This window comes from Bacillus rossius, chromosome 12 (genome assembly GCF_032445375.1).
Source record: "Bacillus rossius redtenbacheri isolate Brsri chromosome 12, Brsri_v3, whole genome shotgun sequence".
NCBI classification, from domain to species: domain Eukaryota; kingdom Metazoa; phylum Arthropoda; class Insecta; order Phasmatodea; family Bacillidae; genus Bacillus; species Bacillus rossius.
In genome coordinates this window covers 50,639,800-50,663,931 of record NC_086339.1, presented here as the reverse complement: position 1 = coordinate 50,663,931, position 24,132 = coordinate 50,639,800, and the positions used below count along the sequence as shown (strand labels likewise).

Sequence of the window (24,132 nt, the reverse complement as noted above, 5' to 3'; positions counted from 1 at the left end):
CTACGCGATGATTGGCTTGTAGCAACCAATGAAGAAACAATTGACACGGATGTATTTTATTTGACCTTGATATTCCGTCGCTGATACGATACCAATATCTTTCAAAAAGTATTTTAATAAGGTAAAAATGTCGGAAAACCAGTAAAATAACCGATATGGCCGTACAATCGTACAATAACATGATTTTCCGTACAAGTTGGCAAGTATGTAAATGTAATGAAACAGAAGATGAGCCCTGTCACTGACCTTGCACATGATGTAGGAGAGAATTGCACCCGATGAGCCAATGAGGGCGCCCACTATGGTCATGATGGAGTTGTTCAGCATGAAGCCCTCCGCACACAGGGCCCAGCCCGAGTAGCTGTTCAGCACCGTGATCACGACGGGCATGTCCGCAGCTGTCAAACACACCCGCAGGTAGCTCGCGTTCTCACTTAGGTTCTGTGCATACGTCTATACAGCTTTATAGCAGAGCTAATATTCTGCAATCCGACAAAAGCGGTGGTTTCAAAACTTTAACTACCATATCTAAATATCTCGCTCGTGCGCGCACGTGTGTATGTCTCTCTCCCTCTCTCTCATGAAAATTAGATCTACCAAAATAAATTTAAAAAATTCCAAGCCCACTCCAATTTTCAAAAAAAACATTAGCTTCAAACACTTAAGATTGCATAATTCCCTCCTACAAAACACTTATTTCATTAGGTAGCTTCTGAACAGCAATGACCCAAAATAACACTGACAAGCATGCCAATACACCATGTAACACCAAAAAGTAACTAATAACATTCAATTGAACTGCATTTTAATCAAAACTTAACTCAAACACAAAAATTTAATATTTTCAATTTTTACCAAAATGTATGTACTAAATAGATTGAAAATTTTTATACAATATTTGATTTTGCACCTGTTATTAGTAACCAGGACTGTGCAGTTCTGGTTTTTATTGGTCGGTTCAGTTCGGTTTTACATTAAGGATGGTATTCCATGATGTTTAGGTACATTCGTGAAAAAGCACATTAAGTTTATACAGTTTGCTATAAAAGACATGCTAAATAATTACATTCAATAAATTTACGATGGAAAAAAAATTTTTTGTGTTTAAAATGTTATCAAGATGCTCATTCATTTCATGTTTTTAGTAACATTTCGGTGCTAAATAGATAAATAGTGCATTGACTTGCATTTGGGTGTTGTGTGTTGTAATGACACAATCTGAGGTGTCAGTTTGATTTTATCGCAATACACCACATATAGCCCAGGAATTTAAGGTTGTTACCTCGAAAAAAATAAGGTAAATCTGAAAATTTGGTCATTGATACTAAACACCTTGCTGAACAACATACTGAAATTCCTCTAGTTTCCCATGTCGGCGTCATAATTTTTTTCGTGCAATAATGTCTAAACCCCCTAAGAGACACAAGGACGCAAATGTACACCCGAAAACTATTTGCATACACTGACATCCATGGGGATCGATTCAAATTAACCACTGGACCACATTAATGTTATATGTATTTAAGCAGACACAGTAACAAAATATACTGAAAGAAAAATATTATAGATCGAACTTTGACAATTCTCCGAAAATAATGGAATTTATGAAAATAACTATCCATAGGTTAAAAAGTATCGCAAATAACAAAAAATAAGTTGTACAAAATAAATTCCTTAAGATTTGAGCTTTTCAACGGTGTATCTCACACTTCTCTGTGACAAACGGTTACCGAGATACGGTGGCTCAAGTACCAGCGTGCGCCATCAGATATGACTCGGACGGAAGGCGGGATGACACTTTCACCCGTCAATATTCTGCTTTTGGTGCTTCTAACGAGCCATTGCTCTAGTAAGATATAAACAGCTTTGTTATTCTGTGTAAGTAATTTTACATATGATTTAATTATTTACTACATTTATGATATTAAAATTATGCTCCTGCCTCTCAAAAAACATCTCGTATGATGTTATACTCTGTGTAGTCATTTTTAATTCAGGTTTTTCTTTGTAATGTCATGCACTATAACAAATTCTTTATTGGCATCATAAGAAATCTCAAATAACAAGAAATAATAACACAGAAACATAATTTTTTTTCACATACCTCAGCTAACTACATATGATCTGGGTCGTCATTGATGTCTTCAGCTACATTCCAACAACTTCTACCTCTACAGTGTGTGCAAATCATAGAGCACGGAAGGCCAGCAATGCGGCAGGAGCACTTTGATCCACACTCAGATCTACATGCACATGAGATGAGATGTAGAAGTTCATCGGGAACTAGTGGAAAGTCACTGGTAATCGGAAGAAGTGTTTGTTGAACCTCACGCCAGCCCCAGTTGGTTGGTGTTAAAGTATTACCCAGCCAATCCTGGACCTATAATGCAGGGACAAAATATGATCAGTTGTTAAGGATTGCCAATAAAATTTGCTGTACACACAGATCCTTATAACGTGAACTGTCATACCTGCAAGTAAGTCCTGCGCGAGTGTTGTAAGGCTGCGGACCTTGTTGGAGGAAGGTTCGCCAGCTCGAAGGTAGCAGTCACAGCTTTTCGGGCCAAAGTTTGAGCATACAGATGTCCACGAAGTTCATTCAGGGTGGAGAATTTCTCTGTGTGTACATGTGGATAATGAATTCCTGCCAGCAGCAGTGATTTCTTCTGCAGTAGCAGATGTGTTGCTAAATATGGAAGCAATGTTCTGGAGATGTGGATTTTGTTTCAAAAGCTTCCAAGCATTAGCATTTCGCTTATGGCTGGACACACATTCTCCGTGGTGCGAAATTGGCTGTCTCCATTCCATTGACTCTGGTGTTGTTGGGGATGACATCAACTGTGACTGTTCTGTGTCTGTTGCAGCTATGAAGAGTATGTTAGGTAAGAACTTCGGCAATGTCAAGTTGTCAAGAAAGAGTAGAGTGAATCCGTTAGCAGCTATGAGCCGAAGTATTACCATACCACAGAATTAAATTGTTCCTGTCTGTCCCCAACAGTTGTTTATGCGCATTGGATGGGCCATCCACCACCAAGGTGGTGATTTCATGGAGTATCTGATGTACGAACTTGCACCAAGGCCACCCTCTTTGTTTGATGACTGATGAGGTATCAATGTCTTCGCTGCTGCAGATCTTAACTTCCCACAAGTGCATAGACAGAATAAATGAAGTAGCCACAATAATCGTTGATGGTGATTTTCTTCTACATGAATTTGTCTGGGACCACCCACTAACATATGGTGAAGTCGTTCAATCTTACCTACAGTATGTCGTGAAACATTATTCGTCCAGAGCCATTGTTGTTTTCGATGGATATGGAGAAAGTTTTACAACCAAAGGAGAAGAAAGGAAAAGCCATGCATCACGTAGGTGCTCAAGAAACTTTGAATTCGATAAGAATACAGCTGTCACTACTTCACAAAAGCATTTCCTCAATAACACACACAACAAATCACAACTCATCAAAATGCTCTCGAAGAGCTCTGAACAAGCAGGACTCACTGTTCTTCAGGCACCGGCAGACGCAGACACACTGATTGTGGAAACTGCCATGGGAAACGACGTCTGTGAAACACCAGTTGTCGTCGTCATAGCAAATGATACTGATATCATCGTTATGCTGATTGTAAGAGCTAAAGAAAACACTAGCATCAGTGTTCACAGCCCTGGAAATAATACTTGAACAGCAAAATTGTTCAACATTTGTGAAATTCAAAAACAACTCGGAGACTGCAAGAATTGTTTATTGTTTGCTCATGCAGTCACTCGCTGTGACACCATTTCCGCCATTTTCCGTAAAGGTAAGAAGATTGCTTGAAAGCTTTTGAAACAAAATCCACATCTCCAGAACATTGCTTCCATATTTAGCAACACATCTGCTACTGCAGAAGAAATCACTGCTGCTGGCAGGAATTCATTATCCACATGTACATACAGAGAAATTCTCCACCCTGAATGAACTTCGTGGACATCTGTATGCTCAAACTGTGGCCCGAAAAGCTGTGATTGCTACCTTCGAGCTGGCGAACCTTCCTCCAACAATGTCCGCAACCTTACAACACTCGCGCAGGACTTACTTGCAGGTACGACAACTCACGTTATAAGGATCTGTGTGTACAGCAAATTTTATTGGCAATCCTTAACGACTGATCATATTTTGTCCCTGCATTATAGGTCCAGGATTGGCTGGGTAATACTTTAACACCAACCAACTGGGGCTGACGTGAGGTTCAACAAACACTTCTTCCAATTACCAGTGACTTTCCACTAGTTCCCGATGAACTTCTACATCTCATCTCATGTGCATGTAGATCTGAGTGTGGATCAAAGTGCTCCAGCCGCATTGCTGGCCTTCCGTGCTCTATGATTTGCACACGCTGTAGAGGTAGAAGTTGTTGGAATGTAGCTGAAGACATCAATGACGACCCAGATCATATGTAGTTAGCTGAGGTATGTGAAAAAAAATTATGTTTCTGGGTTATTATTTCTTGTTATTTGAGATTTCTTATGATGCCAATAAAGAATTTGTTATAGTGCATGACATTACAAAGAAAAACCTGAATTAAAAATGACTACACAGAGTATAACATCATACGAGATGTGTTTTGAGAAGCAGGAGCATAATTTTAATATCATAAATGTAGTAAATAATTAAATCATATGTAAAATTACTTACACAGAATAACAAAGCTGTTTATATCTTACTAGAGCAATGGCTCGTTAGAAGCACCAAAAGCAGAATATTGACGGGTGAAAGTGTCATTCCGCCTTCCGTCCGAGTCATATCTGATGGCGCACGCTGGTACTTGAGCCACCGTATCTCGGTAACCGTTTGTCACAGAGAAGTGTGAGATACACCGTTGAAAAGCTCAAATCTTAAGGAATTTATTTTGTACAACTTATTTTTTGTTATTTGCGGTACTTTTTAACCTATGGATAGTTATTTTCATAAATTCCATTATTTTCGGAGAATTGTCAAAGTTCGATCTATAATATTTTTCTTTATGTATATTTTGTTACTGTGTCTGCTTATATATAACATTAATGTTGTCCAGTGGTTAATTTGAATCGATCCCCATGGATGTCAGTTGATGCAAATAGTTTTCGGATGTACATTTGCGTCCTTGTGTCATTTAGGGGGACTTAGACATTATTGCACGAAAAAAATTATGACGCCGACATGGGAAACTAGAGGAATTTCAGTATGTTGTTCAGCAAGGTGTTTAGTATCAATGACCAAATTTTCAGATTTACCTTATTTTTTTCGAACTTTCTTTAAATATTAACCTAAAACTCCTGGGCTAATAATCTTGACCCTATTCTTACAGAGCGAGACGTTGGTAACATTGAAAGAATGTGTTTGTTTAACTTTCCCACATGAAAAACATATTACTACAAGAGGTAACAGAACTGTAAAAAAAAAAAAAAAAAAAAAACCCAGATCCGAAACCGGAAGTGAAATATTGAGGAACCACACAGGCCTAGTAGAAACTCATTTTTACTTTATGGCAGTAACTCATTTTTAACACACACAAATGCTTGTCAATTTATATTTATTGTTGAGTAGTTAAATATGCTTATGACATTGTAAAATTGCAATATACCATATTCACCTGAAAATAAGGAGAGTTTTTCATTGAAATACCACACAAAAAATCAGGGGTCATCTTATAACTGACAGCAAACTATTTCAACAACCATTTGGGTTAGGTACTCTGTTTACAGAACTGCAAAACATATCACAATATGAAAGTACACAAATTGCTATAAAAATACATATACAGTAAAACTAGTGATGGTTCGAATCCCATTTTTCTCGAATCCGAATCTCGAATCCGAATCCCAAACAGTACCTCGAATCCACCCCTCGAATCCGAATCCAGTTCTCAAGGGTTAATTATAAAATAATTTATAAGTTAAGAGAAAAAATTAAACATTATGCAGAATTATTTAACCCTTTAAATTTTTATTTAAAAAAACAAGTATTTTGACACGGTCTGGATCAAGATTATTCCGTTTTTGGTCACATATGTTTCCTGCAGTGCTGAACAAACGTTCAGAGAACACTGTCGCAGGTGGTGAACACAAATATTTTTTGGACAGTTTATGTAGCCTGGGTGAACACGCAGACTGAGTTTTCCAGTATTCGAGAATGTTTATTTCTGGGTTAACTGTAGGATCACGTAAGAATCTGGTCACTTCATCAATTGCTGTAGAATCCGACTTGGTGGATTTAAGGCATTCAGGCATTATCTGTGAGTACAGTGATTCATGTATCCACGGAAATCGGAAAACAAAATTCAACATCCGACGGAACAATATTTTGTAGTTACCAACTTGACATTTGTTTAAAGTCCCAAATGAAGGTAAACGCTTTCCTGAAATATTTAATGGAAACTGAAAGGCGCCATCTTGTATTCAATGGTTTTAGGCCATAAGAAATATTGTCGTGCATCTTTTAAAATTAAGCCTCACTAAAGCATAGTGATTAATATGCCCTAAGTTAAAAGTGACGGGGTGTTTTCTCTAGTTTACCCATTAAAATTTTTTATATTAATATTAGTTATTTTTTATGTTGCTCAAAATGATTGGCTAACAAATTCATTGGTTGGCCATCATGGAATTCTCAGATAATACATATTTTAATGTTGGTAGTCTACACAAACCAAACTTGGTCCTAAAAAAATTCATAAATAGAATGTGTATCAGAATATTTAAAATTGAATTGTGATTAAAATACATGTGTACAAATACAAATGCATCCATATTCATGAATATAAAGTAAGTTTCCCAAATCAGTACATGCTTCATAATTTTTTATATAATAACGAATTAAAAGTACTTTACAGTAGAAACTTGTTAATCCGGGACGATTTAAAAGAGAAGAAAAAAAAAGAGAAGTAAAAATTGTCAGCGCTTAATTTTAACGTCACGCGGGCCGGCGGCCGGCAAACACTACAAGCCATCGCGTGGGCCGCCAAACTCTGCAACGCTGTTTGTACCGATCCTTTGTGTCGCACCCCTTTCAGCTGTCACATTTGTCACTCTTTAAACTTGAGGGGGATGTCCTGACTTCTGCTTCCCGTCTCCCTTTGTTTGTTTCCACCCGCCAACGCGCTAACGCACAGCAGGCGCCTGGCGAGTGACGTGTCTGGCTGGCATTCGGCTGTACGAGAGGGAGGGGGGGAGGGTGCAAGGTCAGCACGATCTTATCTTTCTCTCTTCCGCTGTTGTAAATGACCGTGAACTAATGGCTAGACAGTGCTGTATTTTTTTAAGCCGAGACACTAATTCGAAGACGGCCGGCCCTTACCGTGAACGGCCTTTACCCAGCTGCACGCCGGTGTCTGAGAAGCTTGACAAGACCTTCCGGGCTTTTAATCGCTAGTCCGTGATTATCTCGGTCCTGACCATCACGTATTAACGAGGTTCTACTGCACCTCAATAGGATGTGTTCCAAGGAAAACGTAACCAGGCCAAGTAAATTGTAAGCATTTAAGTTTTTAAAGTACTACATTTACATCAATATTTTTCCTTGAATCCCGAATCTTTTCCCTCGAATTTCGAATCTTTCGAATACTAGAGATTCGGTGGGATTCGAGGATTCGACCGGCCCATCCCTAAGTAAAACTCTTTTAAGATGTTTTCCAAGGGACTGTATTCAAAAATCGTCTTAGGAGGGAAAACTCATTAAATGGGAAAAGGAAAACATTTTCTTGTCCATAGTTTGTTAAAAGTATACATGAAGAAATTGACAAATTGAAAAATTTTATTATTAAAGCAAGGGCCCGGACCTATAAAACAACAAAAAAGGATTAGCAGTTGTGTTGTAAAAGTATTGAAAAAACTGTTTAAAATTATATAATTTAGATCTATTGAATAGAAGCATTATTAATGACTTAAATATTAGTTAAGCATTTTTAATTCTCACAAAGATTCAGACAAGACAATTTTTTTTTTTTTTTTTTTTTTGTTGATTCTGTGCAGTGGAAATGCTGAGTTAATAATTTAGTTTGGATCCTTGAATAGTATAACTGGGTGTCATCTTATAGTCAAGGGTGACTTATATTCGGATGATTATGGTATGTAGGTTGAAATAGTAAAGTGTCAATATTTGTTCAACAATAGTCTATATTTATGAATGAACCAAATTCATAAATAAAATTACTTAGAAACCTCCTGTTTTTAAAAATGAAATTTGCCTGAAAATAAAAAAAATCATCTTGTCCCTATATATCAGTTAAAATGATAAATTAAACATTCAAGTGTCATATTTGTTTAGTAAAACAGTAGAACCTTGTTTTCACATCTCTCAAGGGAGCAACGGGGTGGGGAATTGCTATGATGGAAACAATTTGCAATTATACACCACACCATAAATAAAATGTCAGAAATGCTTAAGTTTTTTTATATTAACTAGAATTTCACTATTTCACACGGTGAAAACAATAAATCCATAAAATCTTGCACTAATTCACAATTGTTTAAAGTTGAACATGAAAATTTCGGTTCACGAGTAAGGGATGTGAATGTTGAATGAAGCATCTCAAACTGTCCACATTTTATGGTGAGATTTCCTTACACAAATAATTCATAGACATTATTAATAATCATGTGTTAACATTCAATTAATATCCAATTTTGATCGGAAATAATTCTATTAAAAGAACATAACTACTTTCACAATGATTGTTTACATTTAGGAAAAATGATTCAGATGCAATGTTTGGAAATTCACTGCTGCCAACTGTCTTTTCAAAATTTTTCTGATGTGATAAAATGAACATTGCTGAACATGTACAAAGATGCCATATTTACAGGTATTAGGTACATTGCTTTAAAACTTATTTTAATAAAGGCACAGTAATCCACTGTTTGTTTATCCAAAAAAAAAAAAAAACATTATACAACTTTATTTTCATTAATAATACATTAAAGTTTAAAGGGGAGATATATAAAAAAGAACTTAATTTTCATGTTCACGTCACCAGTTTTGGTTCATGGCCATATGGTTCACCGTGGAAAATGGCACGAAAAAAATGCAAGCTGTTTGCAATGGCGAATGTGGCCATGACCACAAGCACATGCAGTAACGTATACTACATAAACTTAACACTATTCGCTATCAACTTTTATTGTTCCATCCAAACTTTCCTAATGGTCTGCCAGTAGGTAAATGCAGCGCTGTTGCAACGTAAATTGTGGGCAAGTAATGAATGCATTAGTACTATAGGGAAGATGACAGCGCAAGTAAAAAAATAATAAGTGAAACATGGGGAATTTGTAAATCCTGGGTACGTAATAATGAGGTTCTACTGTACATCAACTTTAAGATGAAACAGAATTAATAATGTATGATCTGACCTAGATGAATGGCAGTCCGGCTGTAGTGAGAAGGGCTCAGGGGAGGAGTGGGCAGCCTCTCAACCAGGGGAGTGAAGAGGGGTTGCTCTGACATCCCAGCTCTATCAGCCCTCAGTAAAGCTTCAGTTCATTATTAGTTATTAGTAGGGGTAGTCAAATTTCGTTAATGACGAAATCGCAAAATTTTAAAAAAATCACTTGCACATGAAGTGTAATACAAATAACCTTACTTGGTAGTGATAAGACGTTAATATACTGCATTTCGTTTTAATGAAATTTGCTGTGATGCGCGAAATCCGTAGTTTTTCACGAAATATGACGAAATCGCGATATTCGCGCAAAATTAACATTTTTTATCGCGAAAAATCACGTTGAAACATTCTGGAACCTGCACAAAACGTTTATTATTCTAAGAGGTTATATGTGAGACGCCATCTTTGCTTTTGTTTTTCTCTAGCACCCATAGAGTAGTGTGTGGCAATAAACATGATCACTTTAGCTACTGGTGGACAAATCACAGATGGCGTTGGTAGTTACGAGTGTCGAAATGTTCTATGATTTTGTTTTCACGAGTGTGTGTCTGTCGAGTTTAAGTTCTTTATTTCCGAGTGGAAGCAATATGTCTCTCTTCCGCATCTATGATCGTTTTCCGTTAAAGTTTTTGTGTCATTTTGGTCATATTACCATGGTCACTGGATAAAAGTATAAAATGCCGAAAGTTGTGTTTTCGAAAGAGCTAAAGAATATGACGAAAAAGGATTTTACGTGTTCAGTAAAGAAAAAGGCATCATGATGTGCAAGTTCTGTAATGTGCAAGTCGATTGGAAAATAAAATACACGTGTGAAAAACATTGTAAATTTCGAGCATCGCACTGGAACTAAGCGTCAAGTTACTCTAGAACCATATATTTCACGAATGAAAATTATTACATCCAGACGTACGCCTACTCAGTCTATGTCATCGCACACGTTCCTACGAGACGTAATAGGCCATAAAACGGCAAAAATTACATTATTTTGCCGACCGCAAATGCATCTGGTGACGCAATCGTCGATAGGCCTTAACTCAATCTTTGTTCCTTTCTCTGAATCGGCCAAACGCAGTCCAGAAAAATAGCGTCACTTCCATATTAGCCAATCAAATCATAACTGTCAAAATGCTAATTGTTGTATCTGGCGTCCTAGCCGAGGCGACTATTTATTTTCGTAGTTGTCACGGCAATGCACGAAAATAAATGCCGGCCAAGAGTGCCCACATATACATGAACAAATACCGCATACGCAGTTGAGGCGGTGAAAAACGTAAACAAATAAAAAAAAACAATACTCTGTACTGTTGAATAAGTACAGTGTTTTGGTGGGGACTAGTTTGCAGGAAATATATAATAGCTGATTTTCAGAGATAGTCAAAATGGACTTGAGCCACTAACGTTTCTGATAGAGCTGGGCCGATCACCTATTTTGCCGATCATGCCGATGCCGATCATCTGCTGCCGATCTTGCCGATCTTCTGAGCCGATTAGAGCCTTTCAAGTACCTCTGATTACACGTTGCTTTTGACGGATCACTATAAACGGTGAAATATTCCCAGACAAAACTACTTTTCATTGACATGATTACTTAAAAATCACGACATCATAAATTTCACGGACTAGCGATTATACAGGTAAGCCCGGAAGGTCTTGTCAAGCTTCTCAGACACCAGCGTGCAGCTGGGTTAAGGCCAAGGTCATGTGACGTAACATCTCCCGAGGCTTACTGCACCTTGGCAGCACATGGATAAAAATAGTAAACTCCCCATTATTCGTGTTCATTGGGACCCGCCGATGCCCGGATAATTGAAATTCTGTAAAATAAATAAATAAATAAACCCGGATAATCGGTTAACGGTAAGGGCCGCCTTCGAATTGTTGTCTCGGCTTAAAAAAATACGGCACTGCATAGCCAATAGTTCACGGTCATTTACAACAGCTGAAGAGAGAAAGATAAGATCGTGCTGACCTTGTACACATAAATTTTGGGTAGCTCCCCACCCCCCCCTCCCCTTCGACCAGCCGAATGCCAGCCAGACACGTCACTCGCCAGGTCACTCGCCAGGCGCCTGCCGTGCGTTGGCGGGCGGAAAGTAACACAGCAGCACGTGAAACAACATTCAAACAAAGGGAGACGGGAAGCAGAAGTCAGGACATCCCCTCAAGTTTAAAGATTGACAAATGTGACAGCTGAAAGGGAGGGGGGGGGGGGGGGCGACACAAAGGGTCGGTATAAACAGCGTTGCAGAGTTGGGCGGCTCACGCGATGGCTTGTAGTGTTTGCCGGCCGCCGGCCCGCGTGACGTTAATTTTAAGCGCTGACAACTTTAGCTTCTCTTTTTTTCTGCACTTTTAAATTGTCCCGGATTATCCGATTCCCGTATTAGCGCGTCACGGATTAACGAGGATCTACTGTGGGAAACAAAACTCTTCATCAACCAGGTTTTTATACAAAAGAAAGTTAAGCTCTATTTCCCGCTAAACAGGATAAGAATATTAATTTCGCTAAACAAAACTTTCAATAGGCCATATTTAGCGATAAAAAACTAAATAGATGAATTCCCGAAGAGTAGTAGTTTACTAACCACGAGACTACTAGCGCCATTAATCCGTACGAATTCCGTCGCGCGACGCGCGTCACTTTAATCTCTGGCGTCACATAACCAACCTAAACAACAGTCGCCATTCGCCATTCCGGTAATATTAACCGTAAATGCTAAACAAATACATAGTTTTAGGTTCGTAAATGATAAGTAACTTTGCAAATAGTATAATGGAAAATTATTTTACCGAAAGTACCGTAAATATACGTGAAAATTGATACTTAGGTATGTAACTGTTCAATGTTTATAAAACTTACGGTATTTGTTTGCTTTATTGGTATATTTTTTTCGTGTGTGGTTAGTTTTAAATTATTAAATCATACTATTTTTGATGAATAATGAAATTTTCTTCCCGAAAAGTACCGTAAACAAACATGGAAAGTTGTTAGGTATAGGTAATTATTCAATGTTATAAGTTTGCAGTAGGAGACCAATGATCGGCTAAAATAATCGGCTACGTTTTTCCGATCATTATGATCGGCAAAATTAACAAAATCGGCCGATTATTACGATCGGGGATCGGCATCGGCATCGGCCCAGCTCTAGTTTCTGATCAGTTTCAGATTTTTTTTGTATGTAATCTTGAGAATTTTAATTACAAATGCAGCGTGCTAAATTTTAGATGTGCATGTACTTCAAAACATTGTTTTTGATAAATTGTGACCAAATAAAGCAATAATTCCATCAAACATATACATGTGTATAAAATTATAATGACGAAATAGTTATTTTTTCTAACGAAACAATTTTTTTTTTCACCGAAATTTTGCACCGAAATAACTCTTTTTATTCACCGAAATGGGCCTTTTTTATTTACCAATTTTCATTGGCCCTAGTTATTAGAAAACCTTATTGTTTTTCACTTCCAGTAATACAAATTATTAATATCTACAGATAACATCTTAGAAATATATGTACTTTGAATGTCAATTTACCGTGTTTTATCGCATAATTGTCGCACGTGCATTATCATCACCGTTATTTTTGGGTTTCAAAATTTGGAGAAAAAAATTCTCGCATTAACGACGCTTGATTTTTTTGTTCCGCTGTTAGATACTGAGAGCTTTGTGTAGGTAGTTTTCCCATATAAAACAATGTAATCAAATATTCATTGAACACAATGAAATCTAATATTCATTCGGATATTACAGCTTACTTATTTAATTAACAGAAATACAAAGTTGTCTGCTGTGTAAATTTTTTTTTAAAAATGTTTTCAAACAATGGAACCTTCAAAGGTTCGTCTTCGTCGCCACTGTGTACCGCTTATATAAAAGTAGCCAGCGCTATTTGATTATGTTGATTCACGTATATAGCACGCGCACGTATTAAAATATCGATATCGATAGCTCGCTGATTACATGCAATATGCGCACTCTGTCTAGTGCTGTATTAACTACATTTGACAGCACGCACTCTTTCGTGGGAAGTGTGTACTACGACGATGGTTATGCGTTAGTTCCGGCTCACGTTCGGGTCACGGTTTTCGTTTTTCTATTTAAAGTTGAACAAAATGGTTTTTTTGCATGACTTATTAATTTTAATTGTTTGGCGTGCTTTAGTATACTCTACTTTAAAATAAACGTACTTTCCATGAATATGTTTTGTTTTTATGAGTAACTTCACTTAACAAAAAATGCCTTTTTTGCATAAAAATCGCACCATTACTACTTATCAAACTTGATTTTAGTATAAAATGTGCGACGATCATGCAATAAAACACGGTGACCGTGTTTTACTTTGTATACCATAATTATTTTAAGGTATTTTTTTTTATTATTTACTTAAACTTTAACTGTATTCATTTTTCAATGTGGATGATAGCTTGGATATCCATTTCTGCCCTTAAAATTTGTTTCTCTTCCTCATTTTCCTTCTACCTATACGTATTGTTTTTATATTTGCATAGTGCTAGTCTGTTATGGACGATGATGGGGACTCACCTCCGATGGCGACGGTGAGCGTGACGCCCATGACGGTGGAGAGGGCGGAGGTGGTGAGCAGCATGGAGACCCCGCCGGCGAGCGTGGGCTCCAGGAAGTACCAGGCCATGGCGCCCAGGTTGGCGGCGCCGAGCCCCAGGTTGAGGGCGTGCCGGCCGGGCAGCAGGAGCGGCGCAGAGCGGAGCACGCCCTGCAGCTTGCCGTAGGCCACCAGCGAGCCGCTGTGGCACACCGCCATCCCTCCATCCCTCCACACACGCAACTACTCAACAACTTCAGATTCACAAACAGCTTCTTTATTTGTTTTTACTACAGAAACTCCTTCAACTACAACATCAGAGCGAGTCACCTCATTTGTATGTCATCACTAACTAAATTTTTTTTCCAGAATAAAAGACAAAAATGTTATGCCACTGTGAAAAATTCAAACCTGCCACTCGTCTCACATGATGAGCCGTCTCGTGCAAACGTCGCGTAAGACTGTTGCATGGCACCCACACAAATGGTGGTACTTATGCTGCTGATGCATGAAGGATGGGGAGGATTGTTTTTGTGAATATGGGCAGAGACTGGAAAAACTCAAAAAGGGCAAGTAGCTTTGGTTCGACTCTGCTCAAAAGTAGAGTTAAATATACTTGAGACGAGACTTGAAGGTACATTTTCTTAAAACTCAATATGTATTTGACATGTGCAACGAGCATAAAATCACTTACCATTATTTTACAAACACTTCACAGTGAAACCTTGTACCTATTTAGTCTCACTCTTCACCATTTTCTTAAAGTATAAAATACACATTTACACTGCCAGTAATATATGGTGCAGCAACCAAACTATTTTTTATAACTGCCTGCTTGAGGTTTTAATATAGGCCCTTGTTTGAAAGAAAATATTTCATTACAAAGCACGTAAAAAGTGACAAACATGTGAATTCCAGGCAAAAATACTCTAGTGGTAATGATGTTAAGAATGACCCTTCTGCACCAGTATTCAGGACTTCAAATAAGTGAAACAAACAAACAAACAAACAAACAAAAAAAAACATCCTTAACAAATTAGATGTTATTTCATTAATGAAATCTTTTTTTATGCACCATCATTTCCAAAACCCCAAACTTTTCACTGGTTTCGAAGCCCTTAAAGAAAATGTGCAAGAAATTTGCAAGACAGAAAAGCACATAGATATGTTGTAAGTGCTACTTTTCTGAGAATTAATTACAATCAGTTTGCACTAGCAGTCCTGTGTGCTGTTTGTAGACCTACAAACGATGATCATGAATGGTTACTTACTCAATACAACTTTGTCGTCACAGACAGAAGGCAAAACCAGAAAGAAAGCAATGTGTAAGTGTTAACTATGATGTCTTTTGATGACTAAATTCAACAATTACATTTTAAGTTTTAAGCACCTCTAGTTTTAAATGTATTAAGATAAAAAAATATCTATGCATAAAAATCAATTGCCGTGCTTTAGTCTTGCAAAAACTAGAAAATGGCTGAACCGATTTCAATGATTTTTTTTGTTCGCCTCATTATAGGGATGGTTTAGGAAAAAAAAAAACATTAGGGAAAACCCAAAGGAACAGTCGAAAAATCGAAAAAATCAAATTTGGTAATTTTGTATGGGAATTGCCACTTTGAATTACTTTTGAATGTTTGTATGTTTGTCCTCTATGCGTTCCTTATCCACTGATTCGTTCTCGATGAAATTTTCCACACTTGACCTTCGAAACACGAGGAAGGTCACTGTCTAGGTGAGATTACGATAACGCCAACACTTAAAGCAGAATTTAAGGTGGAGCGCGAGTCATATACATAGTTACCTATTTTATAGTATTTCCTCTTTGCTATAGCTAGAATATTGATGGTGGGAGGGTGGGACCGAGGAATATAGAGAGAGAGAGGGAGGGAGGGAGAAAGGGAGAGAGGGGGAGAGGAATGGAGAGGGATACATAAAGAGATAGAGTTAGTTATAGAGTGAGCTATACAGATAGAGATAGATAGAGAGATATAGAGAGATACAGAAAGGTATAGAGACAGAGTGGGATCGAGACACTCACACTCACATTCACACTCACTCACACACACACACTGTTTATGTATACCTACTTTTAAAAATTTGGAAAAAATATTAAAGAGGCATTGCAACGCATGCCAGGCATTAGTTAGTCTCTATATATAAAAATTAATTGCAGTGTGTTAGACTAGCAAAAATTCGAAAATGGCTCCACCAGTTTGAAAAATTATTTTTTTTTGTTCGCCTCAATACTGGGGTGATTTAGGAAAAAAGAACATTAGGAAAAACTAGGGATGGGATGAATCCACATTTTGGTCAAATCCGAATCCTTGTTCGAATCCTCAGTGTTTGTCATCGAATCTCGAATCCCAATCCCACACTAAACGTCACCACATATTAAAAAAATCCCACATTTATTTTAAAAAATTACATAGGCCTATGTATTAATAAAATTATAAAATAAGTGCATAGTGTATACACCTGATATAAAATAGAGACAAATAACCTCAAAAACCACACACGTAAGTTTGCATCTGTCTAATTCTCTGTTAAATTAATCCCTCCTATGTTTTCAATAAAATATGTTTGTATAACAGACACCATTTAAAAAAAGTTACTTTTTTTTCTGCAATGTTATATTATTATAGGTTGGAAATGATCGAGTAGTTATGCTAATTGACAAAATGCAGTATAGTTTATCTTATGTTTGTACTATTTCCGTTACCTTCATAATATAGTTTAGGTATACAATTTTCTAGAGTTGGGCGAACCTCAGTTCTCTGGTTTCGAACCGAACCAAACCGAATCGAACCATAGCAAAAAAATTTCGAACCGAGCCGAGCCAAACCAAACCGAACCGAACCTCATACAGAAATAATTTTGTTTTGAATTAAAATGAACCGACGACCAGCATTTTAGTCTTTAACTGAATGGTGAGAATGAAAGGTTCTCCAGCCATATGTAAAATTAAAACATTATATAGCTTAGCTTTATTAAAACATTGTAAAACATTTTATAAGTAAAGTTTATGCAATAAATAATGAAGGAAAGAAAACAGTTTAGAGAAAATCATTTTGCATTTATATTCTTTATATATATATATATATATATATATATATATATATATATATATATATACATACTTTTAATTCATGAAGAAGTTCCATCTAAATTTCAAAAAGTCTATCTTCCTTTTTCAGTGTACACTAACCTTCATTTAAAAAAATATAATATTATAAAGATAACGAACATTCAGCATAAGGCCACATAACATATTTTTGTGGTAGACATAACCTAACATTTTTAATAAGTAAAACTTTTTAATAGGACATTAAAAAAAAGTAGAATGTGAAATAAGTTACCTATCTACATTACAAAACCCGCTGACTGCAGTTGCTGTTTTCTGGGAAAAATGCTGCTCGTCAGAAGAAACTTTAGACATTTTTAGGGGTGGTTCTGGGTCATCCGGGTCGTCATTATCTTTTCTCCATTTGTAAAACTTAAAACGACGTAAGCCTGCTCATCGCAAATCACCTCAAGAATAATAATATTGTAAACGTAATGTAAGAAGTGTGGTTATAGAAATTTGCGTCAGAAAAAAGAAAACACGAGAAATAATGATGGCTGTCGCGACTACACTAGTCAACTTAGTACCGTACTGTAAAATTTACTGGACCAGTACTTTTAATACACAAGATTAAATTAACATTTTCAGTACCTGACTGTTATAACCAAAAAGGCCAAAGAAAATAAATACATCCCAGTAATTTAAAATACGTAATTTACGTAATCATACGTAATTTACGTAATCATTTCCTACCGCATTTGTCTTGTTAACTTGATCACGTTAGTTTTGCCGAAATACGAGAGTTCTCGTACATGCGCTTTAGTTTAACGTATGGGGTACGCAATCTTTGGTCATTTTACAACACTTCTCGTACACGCACTATAGTTAAAGGTATAATATACAACACCTTTGGCATATATACGATAGTTTATATTACGTAGTACGAAAAATGCATACAAAATTCTCTAAAGTAAACAAAAAACAAAGCGCGCCTATATGAAAAAATGCTATGCGAGTTATGCGACGATTAATAATTTTTTTTATTATCTTGTCTGCGCTTGAAACTGTTGAGGCGACGATTATGCGATAAAAGTCGGAATATTACAAGTAATGGAATTTTGTTGTGCTGTTTTGTGAATGGTCTCAAATGGGGGTTAGAAAATTAGAAAAACGTAATTTTTTTTAAACAAACGTTTGGTTTTTCGAATATATTTTAAGAGGTTTCAAACCTAACCGAACGGACGTAAGGGTTCGGTTCGGTTCGAAATTTTCGAACTACGCCCAGCACTACAATTTTCAATTACTACCTAAAACTCTCAAAAACCCACCTCGAATCCCACCTCGGATCCTACGAATCCTCAAATCCATAGGATTCGGTATATTCGACGAATCCAAGATTCAAAAATCCCATCTCTAGGAAAAACCCAAAGGAACAGCTAAAATAATTAAATAATTTAAATCGGTAATTTTGTATGGGAATTACCATTTCCGATTACATTTAATACATGGCGTACGTGGCTGACCTTTAGTTTGACAGCTGCTCCATGCATAACTATTTTTCCTCTATGTGTTTTTCATTCCGTGCGGTTGTGTGAAATATATTACATTTAAAATGTTTTTTCGTTAAAGAAAGGTAGTGGATTTTGAGAAATGATTATGTTAAATCGAATTTAATTACATTTTGCGAACATTCTTTTTGATAAGAAATTCTATTAAGGTAAATTAACTTTGCAGGCTTAGACATAACCACAAATTAATTCAAATGTGTTTTAGCAAAACTCGAAGAATAAGTTTGAAGTTAATAATAAGTTTCATTTAATAACCAAACAAAACCCAAACCGTAAACGATGCGGCTAAAATGCTTGATGTCAATGAATAAGAGTTGGAAGGTTGATAAGGATTGATAATCGCTTATGAAAAGTTAAAATGAAATTAATTTTAGGTGGTAAGCAATTCACAGAGTCATCTTGTTATTTAATGTAATTTCTGTGAAATTATTTGTAAGCATTAGGTTATGGTTTAATCTTTTTTTTTAAATTAAATCCTATCAAATAAAAGTACACATAAAAATAAAATATCCTCACTTTTTGTTGCAAATTTTGTGTAAAATAACACAGCTTAAAAAAAAACCTTTTTTCATGTTTCTACTGTCTATGAATTTGCAAAGTGAATTGAAAATATGACCAGCATTAATAAGTTTCTGTATGTATTATTTATTTTTACTCTTATTATAGTAGCATAATGCATTCTATTATTATTAATTTTGTTACACATCAAATCAATTTTTTAAAATTTGATCCAAAAATCTGTCAACTCAACCATTTATAATTTTTTTATTTTGAAAGGTGAGACTTTGTTGCATGTGTCTCTAATGGTAGCTATTTTCCAATTGAATTAATACATAATATTTGTAACAAAGCATTGATCTTGATAATTCATGGTCAAAATTTTAAAAACACTTCACTGCTTTAAACAAAACTTCTGCAGGTGGTAGCCATTTTACATTCAAAGCACTTTTTCCAGACCATGGTAAACATGTTATCATTCACAATTTACCCACAAACAAAAATATTTACTCCCAATATATTAAGAGATACATATATACCGTGTTGTTTTATACCATAATTGTTGCACTTGCATAATAATCACACTGTTATTTTAGTGAATCAAAATTTGAAAAATAAAACTCGCATAAAAATTGCATTATGTTTTTGGCCCCACTGTTAGATTCCAAGCTCTTTGTGTAGGTAGTAAACATGACCTTGCCAAAGATCACAGGACAAAGTACCATGCCACAGCAATCGTTTTCAAGTTGCTGTCAGGCAGTGTGGTAGTTATAATGGGACAATGCAGTAATTACAATTATAGTAAAACTCATTTATGATGTACACGCACAAAAAAGACACATTTTCCTGTCCAATATGGCCAAATGTTTCAGTCCCGCCATTTCATCATATGTCCCCCCCCCCCCCCCCCCCCCCAAACAATGTATTTTAAAGTTGAAATCCATTCATAATTAAGATATTACCGCTTACTTATTTAATTACAGAAATACCGAGTTGTACAATGTTAAAATTTTCATTTAAAATTTTTTTAAAATTTTTTAACCTTTAATTTTTCATAGCCTCTGTATAGTGTGTGCAGGTAGTCAAATATTGACATCGATAGCTTGCTGATTGCATGCAACACCCACGCCTTGTCTCGAGCCGAGTAAACTACATTTGATAGCCCGCACTCTTTTGTGGTTAGTGTGTATTATGACCATACATATGGGAGGACTTCGTTAGTTCCGGCTCAAGTTTTTCATTTTTCTATTTTAAGTTTTAGAAATGTGTTTTTGTTGCATGACTAATTAATTAAAATAATTTGGCATGCTTCTGTATACATTCCTCTGCTATTTAATTAAACGTTTTTTCCAAGGAACATGTTTTGTTTTAATGAAAAACAACAACAAAAATGCTTTTCTCACACAAATATCGCACCCCTCATTTACAAACTTGATATTAACATTAAATGTGAGAGGATTATGCGATAAAAAATGGTAGGTAGTTACATAAAGTACATTACTGGAAATAATAGTAATCTTATTTCAAAAATTAAGAGTGCTAAAAAAAATAATTGGCAGATATTAGCACCTGTGCTAAGAATGCTACTGGAATCACAAAAGAGTAACATGGTGAGAATGGACATTTAATAGAAACTTAAATATATTGTTGGATTACTACAAGTTCTGTTCTCAAAGGTTTGGGATAAGGCTTGTTAAGGCTTGTTCAAAACAGCAAATAATTTTGTTTGTTCTAAACTTTAGAGGTGCAGGACTTATTTAGGACTTATTCAAACTTACCTTTTTTGCTGCAGAAAAGGAAATGCAATTTATACCCAGAATGTGTAGCAGTCAGCACCCAACAGTAGGTATGCAGTTTCTGGCAAGAATAATGAAACAGAGGAATAACACACTATAAGTAAATACATTGACGTCGACCGGGGCTTCGCTTCATAAGCCTGGTTGGACTAAACTCCCTTCCTTGACCTTTACCCGTTCCTACCCGGCATGAAATTACCAAAGTACGTAGTTGTGCGTTTCAAACAGCGCACCACGAACTACTAGAAGATGAAGTTTTAAGCTCAGAGCTTGCTTCGGTACAACAACTGCGCCATCGCGGACCGGAACTGAACTAACCTGGATCCTGTTTATATGTTAGTTTAGTAATAACCCTATGTTCGCATGTAGCTAAGTAACAAGAGGGCATGTAATTGTTATGTTAGTATTTTAAGAGTGCTTTTCTTGTTTACCCGCAGCACATAACTAAACTAGTGTAACGGTTCTGTGGTTCGGCTGTGTGTGGGAGCGCGCCCTTCCGCCCAGTCTGCAACTACCAACGGTCGAGGTGAGACGCATCCGCACCCCGGGGACTTCATCCATTTGCATAGCTGCCAACCCTGAGAAATCCAAGATCTTGAGGATTTTTAATTTGTGAATTTTTGCTGTGGTTTCGTGAAAATGCTTAAATATATCTAACAACATACTACCTATATTATACGCACTGATGTGTATAAATGCATATTTCACGTCAACTACTTAAAACGGTTTCCACAATTAAGGAACAAATGCAAACAACTTACCTACATTAAATCATAAATGGAAACCTTCACAGTTCACACATAGGTCTGCACACAAAATAATGTTATTTTAACTCGGTTACATTTGAAGTTTGTTACAGGAAACCTCCTTATGTACAAAAAATAATGTAACTTTAAACTAATTTATATTATGAAATTGGAAATTGAGGTTGGGTTAGTATTTCAGCACATGTATGGGCCAACAAATTAAATGCAGATAATTTTCACTTCTTAAATGACATGCATGTTGAAGATTTAGCCTTCTTTAAACAATTACAGGGTGGCCACCCATTTGACATTTTGAAATTCCTGGTTTTTTCCAGGTTTTCTCAACTCACTGAAATTGCATGGCAACAAACTTGAAAATTATAAATCACAACAAACAATGGCTGTAAAATATTTTTAACGCCGTAAAATTATTGAACTACATAGGAATTATTACAATTAGGTATATACACTTAGAAGATAACAGGAAATGGACAACTTACTTGTTACTTTCTTTTCATTGAAATCTCATCTTCAATTAATGCAGCTGCTTTTGCTGCATCTGCTAGCAGTTTAGCCTTCTTGGCTTCCAATTCCTTAATTTCTAAGGCTTTCCTTTTCTTTTCTTGGATAGCAACTGACTCTTCATGATTTTGTTTTCGCTTGATTTCTGAGAGTTCCACATATTTCGCATGAGCATTTCGGCACGAATGGATAAGACTTTTATCAATTAGAACTTTCTCCTATGCCCCCTAAAATTGATACAGAATCATACACCTGTCTTAATGCTATCAGGCTCTCTTCAAGTTGATTTTCAACAAGGCATTCTGCATTTACTGAAAAGCCCCTTTCCACCGATGCATTTCCATGGGACATAATCAGCATCATTTTAACCAACAATGTAAGATTTGGTGAAAGCTTATCAACATCAACCACTTGCATCCAAAATTGATCCAACCTTACTTCATTTCTTCTGTACGATTTTACAGATTCCAGCAGATATGGTAACTTGCATAGCTCCCTAAATTCACTTTTTATTTTGTCTGCTAACAAACCAGCCATCCACCTCTTCTCAACAAGTGCTTCTAAAAGTTTTTGCATCCTGTGTTGAGCTAATGTGGGACTAGCACAAATTACTGCTGGATCCAAGCAGGATACATTCTTTGATAACCTAAATGAGAGAGGCGACTTAGAAAGAATCTTTTGTACAAATGATTTGTAGAATTTGACACAATCATGTTTGAAATGAAGAATATCTACTTCTTTCACATGTAATTTAGAGTTCTTTAATGCATCTTTTGTGGGAAATCCCAAGTCAACATTCTTTGCAAATATAAGATTGTCACTGAGTGTTAGATCTATCTTCGTGATATCTTTGTTCTCAATTATATCTCCTTTCACAAACCTTTCCATTACAGATCTGACCATCAAATGAAGAGCACTATACAGAAAAGGAGCCATTGGAGCTTCATTCTGAAATTCCTTAAGGAAAGGCTCCACTTCTGCTGCCATGGCACTAAAAAAAGCTAATTTAGGCCCAAGAAGTTTGTCATTTAAAAATTCAGAAACAATTCTGTAGCTTTCACAATCTGGAACTTTCTTTTGTTTGGTAACATTGCTAGTGTACAAAAGTAAGTCAGATAGCATAGCCTGAGCCCTGGATGCCACCCATCTAACTGAACAGAACTTGTGGGGGAATCTGGATGAGTTTGTGTAACTTATAAAATCTCCTCTCCTAGAAGGTGAATTTTTGAACAAATTGTACAATGCCCTTAAAAAGTGAACCAACTTCCAGCCTGTAGATGTAACACCTGTCTTAAAAGCATTATGCACAGTGTGCAGACCACATGTTCCTAATTGAAGAAAGTAAGGAGCATCAACATTCCCTTCATGTAAAACATATTCCAGGTCTTTAACTACTTTAAGATTTACATTTGGCCCATCCATAGAAATTTGAATGGTTTTCTCAAGAAGCTGAGGAGGGACTAATTCTTGAATAGCTCCCAGAAGGTCACTGGCACAGGCCTCATTAAGGAAAGCAGAAGTGAAGTATCTACTAGTTACCTCATTGTTATCATCATCCCAAAATTTGACATGAATGTCCATTTGCTGACGTTGGGAGATTTTATTCAAGCTTTCATCAAATGCCAAAACAACATGAGGACAACTATTTAACTTATTTTTTAGTATTTCAGTGAAATAAGGAGCTATTCCATGTACTACTGTGTAAGCTAACTTTGTTCTCTGTATCTGCAATTTACTAGCTATGGTACTGTCAGCAAACATGATGGGTAGCAAAGATGCCAAACCAGCAGCACTCCTAAATGACAAATGAAACATAACACTTGCTAAACACCATAAAATCTCTGCCTTGGACGTTTCTTCGATAACAAAAAAAGTTTTTAATGCCGGAACTACACTGCTTGAGCAAGGCAAATCTAAAGATGGTGTAAGTGTTACAACCGAAGATGTAGGCTTTAAATCTTGTTTTTTCTTAACAAA

General features: G+C 36.3%; 1 protein-coding gene across 2 annotated transcripts in view; it reads right to left on the bottom strand.

Moving 5' to 3' along the window:
* LOC134537931 (NAD(P) transhydrogenase, mitochondrial-like) overlaps nucleotides 1–24,132 on the bottom strand; it is a 183,244-nt gene that overhangs the window by 56,036 nt on the left and 103,076 nt on the right. For both annotated transcript variants that reach the window (XM_063378907.1, XM_063378908.1), the window contains exons 14-15: nucleotides 13,943–14,163; nucleotides 247–398 (exon numbers count right to left, since the gene is read on the bottom strand). In XM_063378907.1, the coding sequence (XP_063234977.1) occupies nucleotides 247–398; nucleotides 13,943–14,163 (373 nt within the window). The remainder of the gene's footprint in view (nucleotides 1–246; nucleotides 399–13,942; nucleotides 14,164–24,132) is intronic.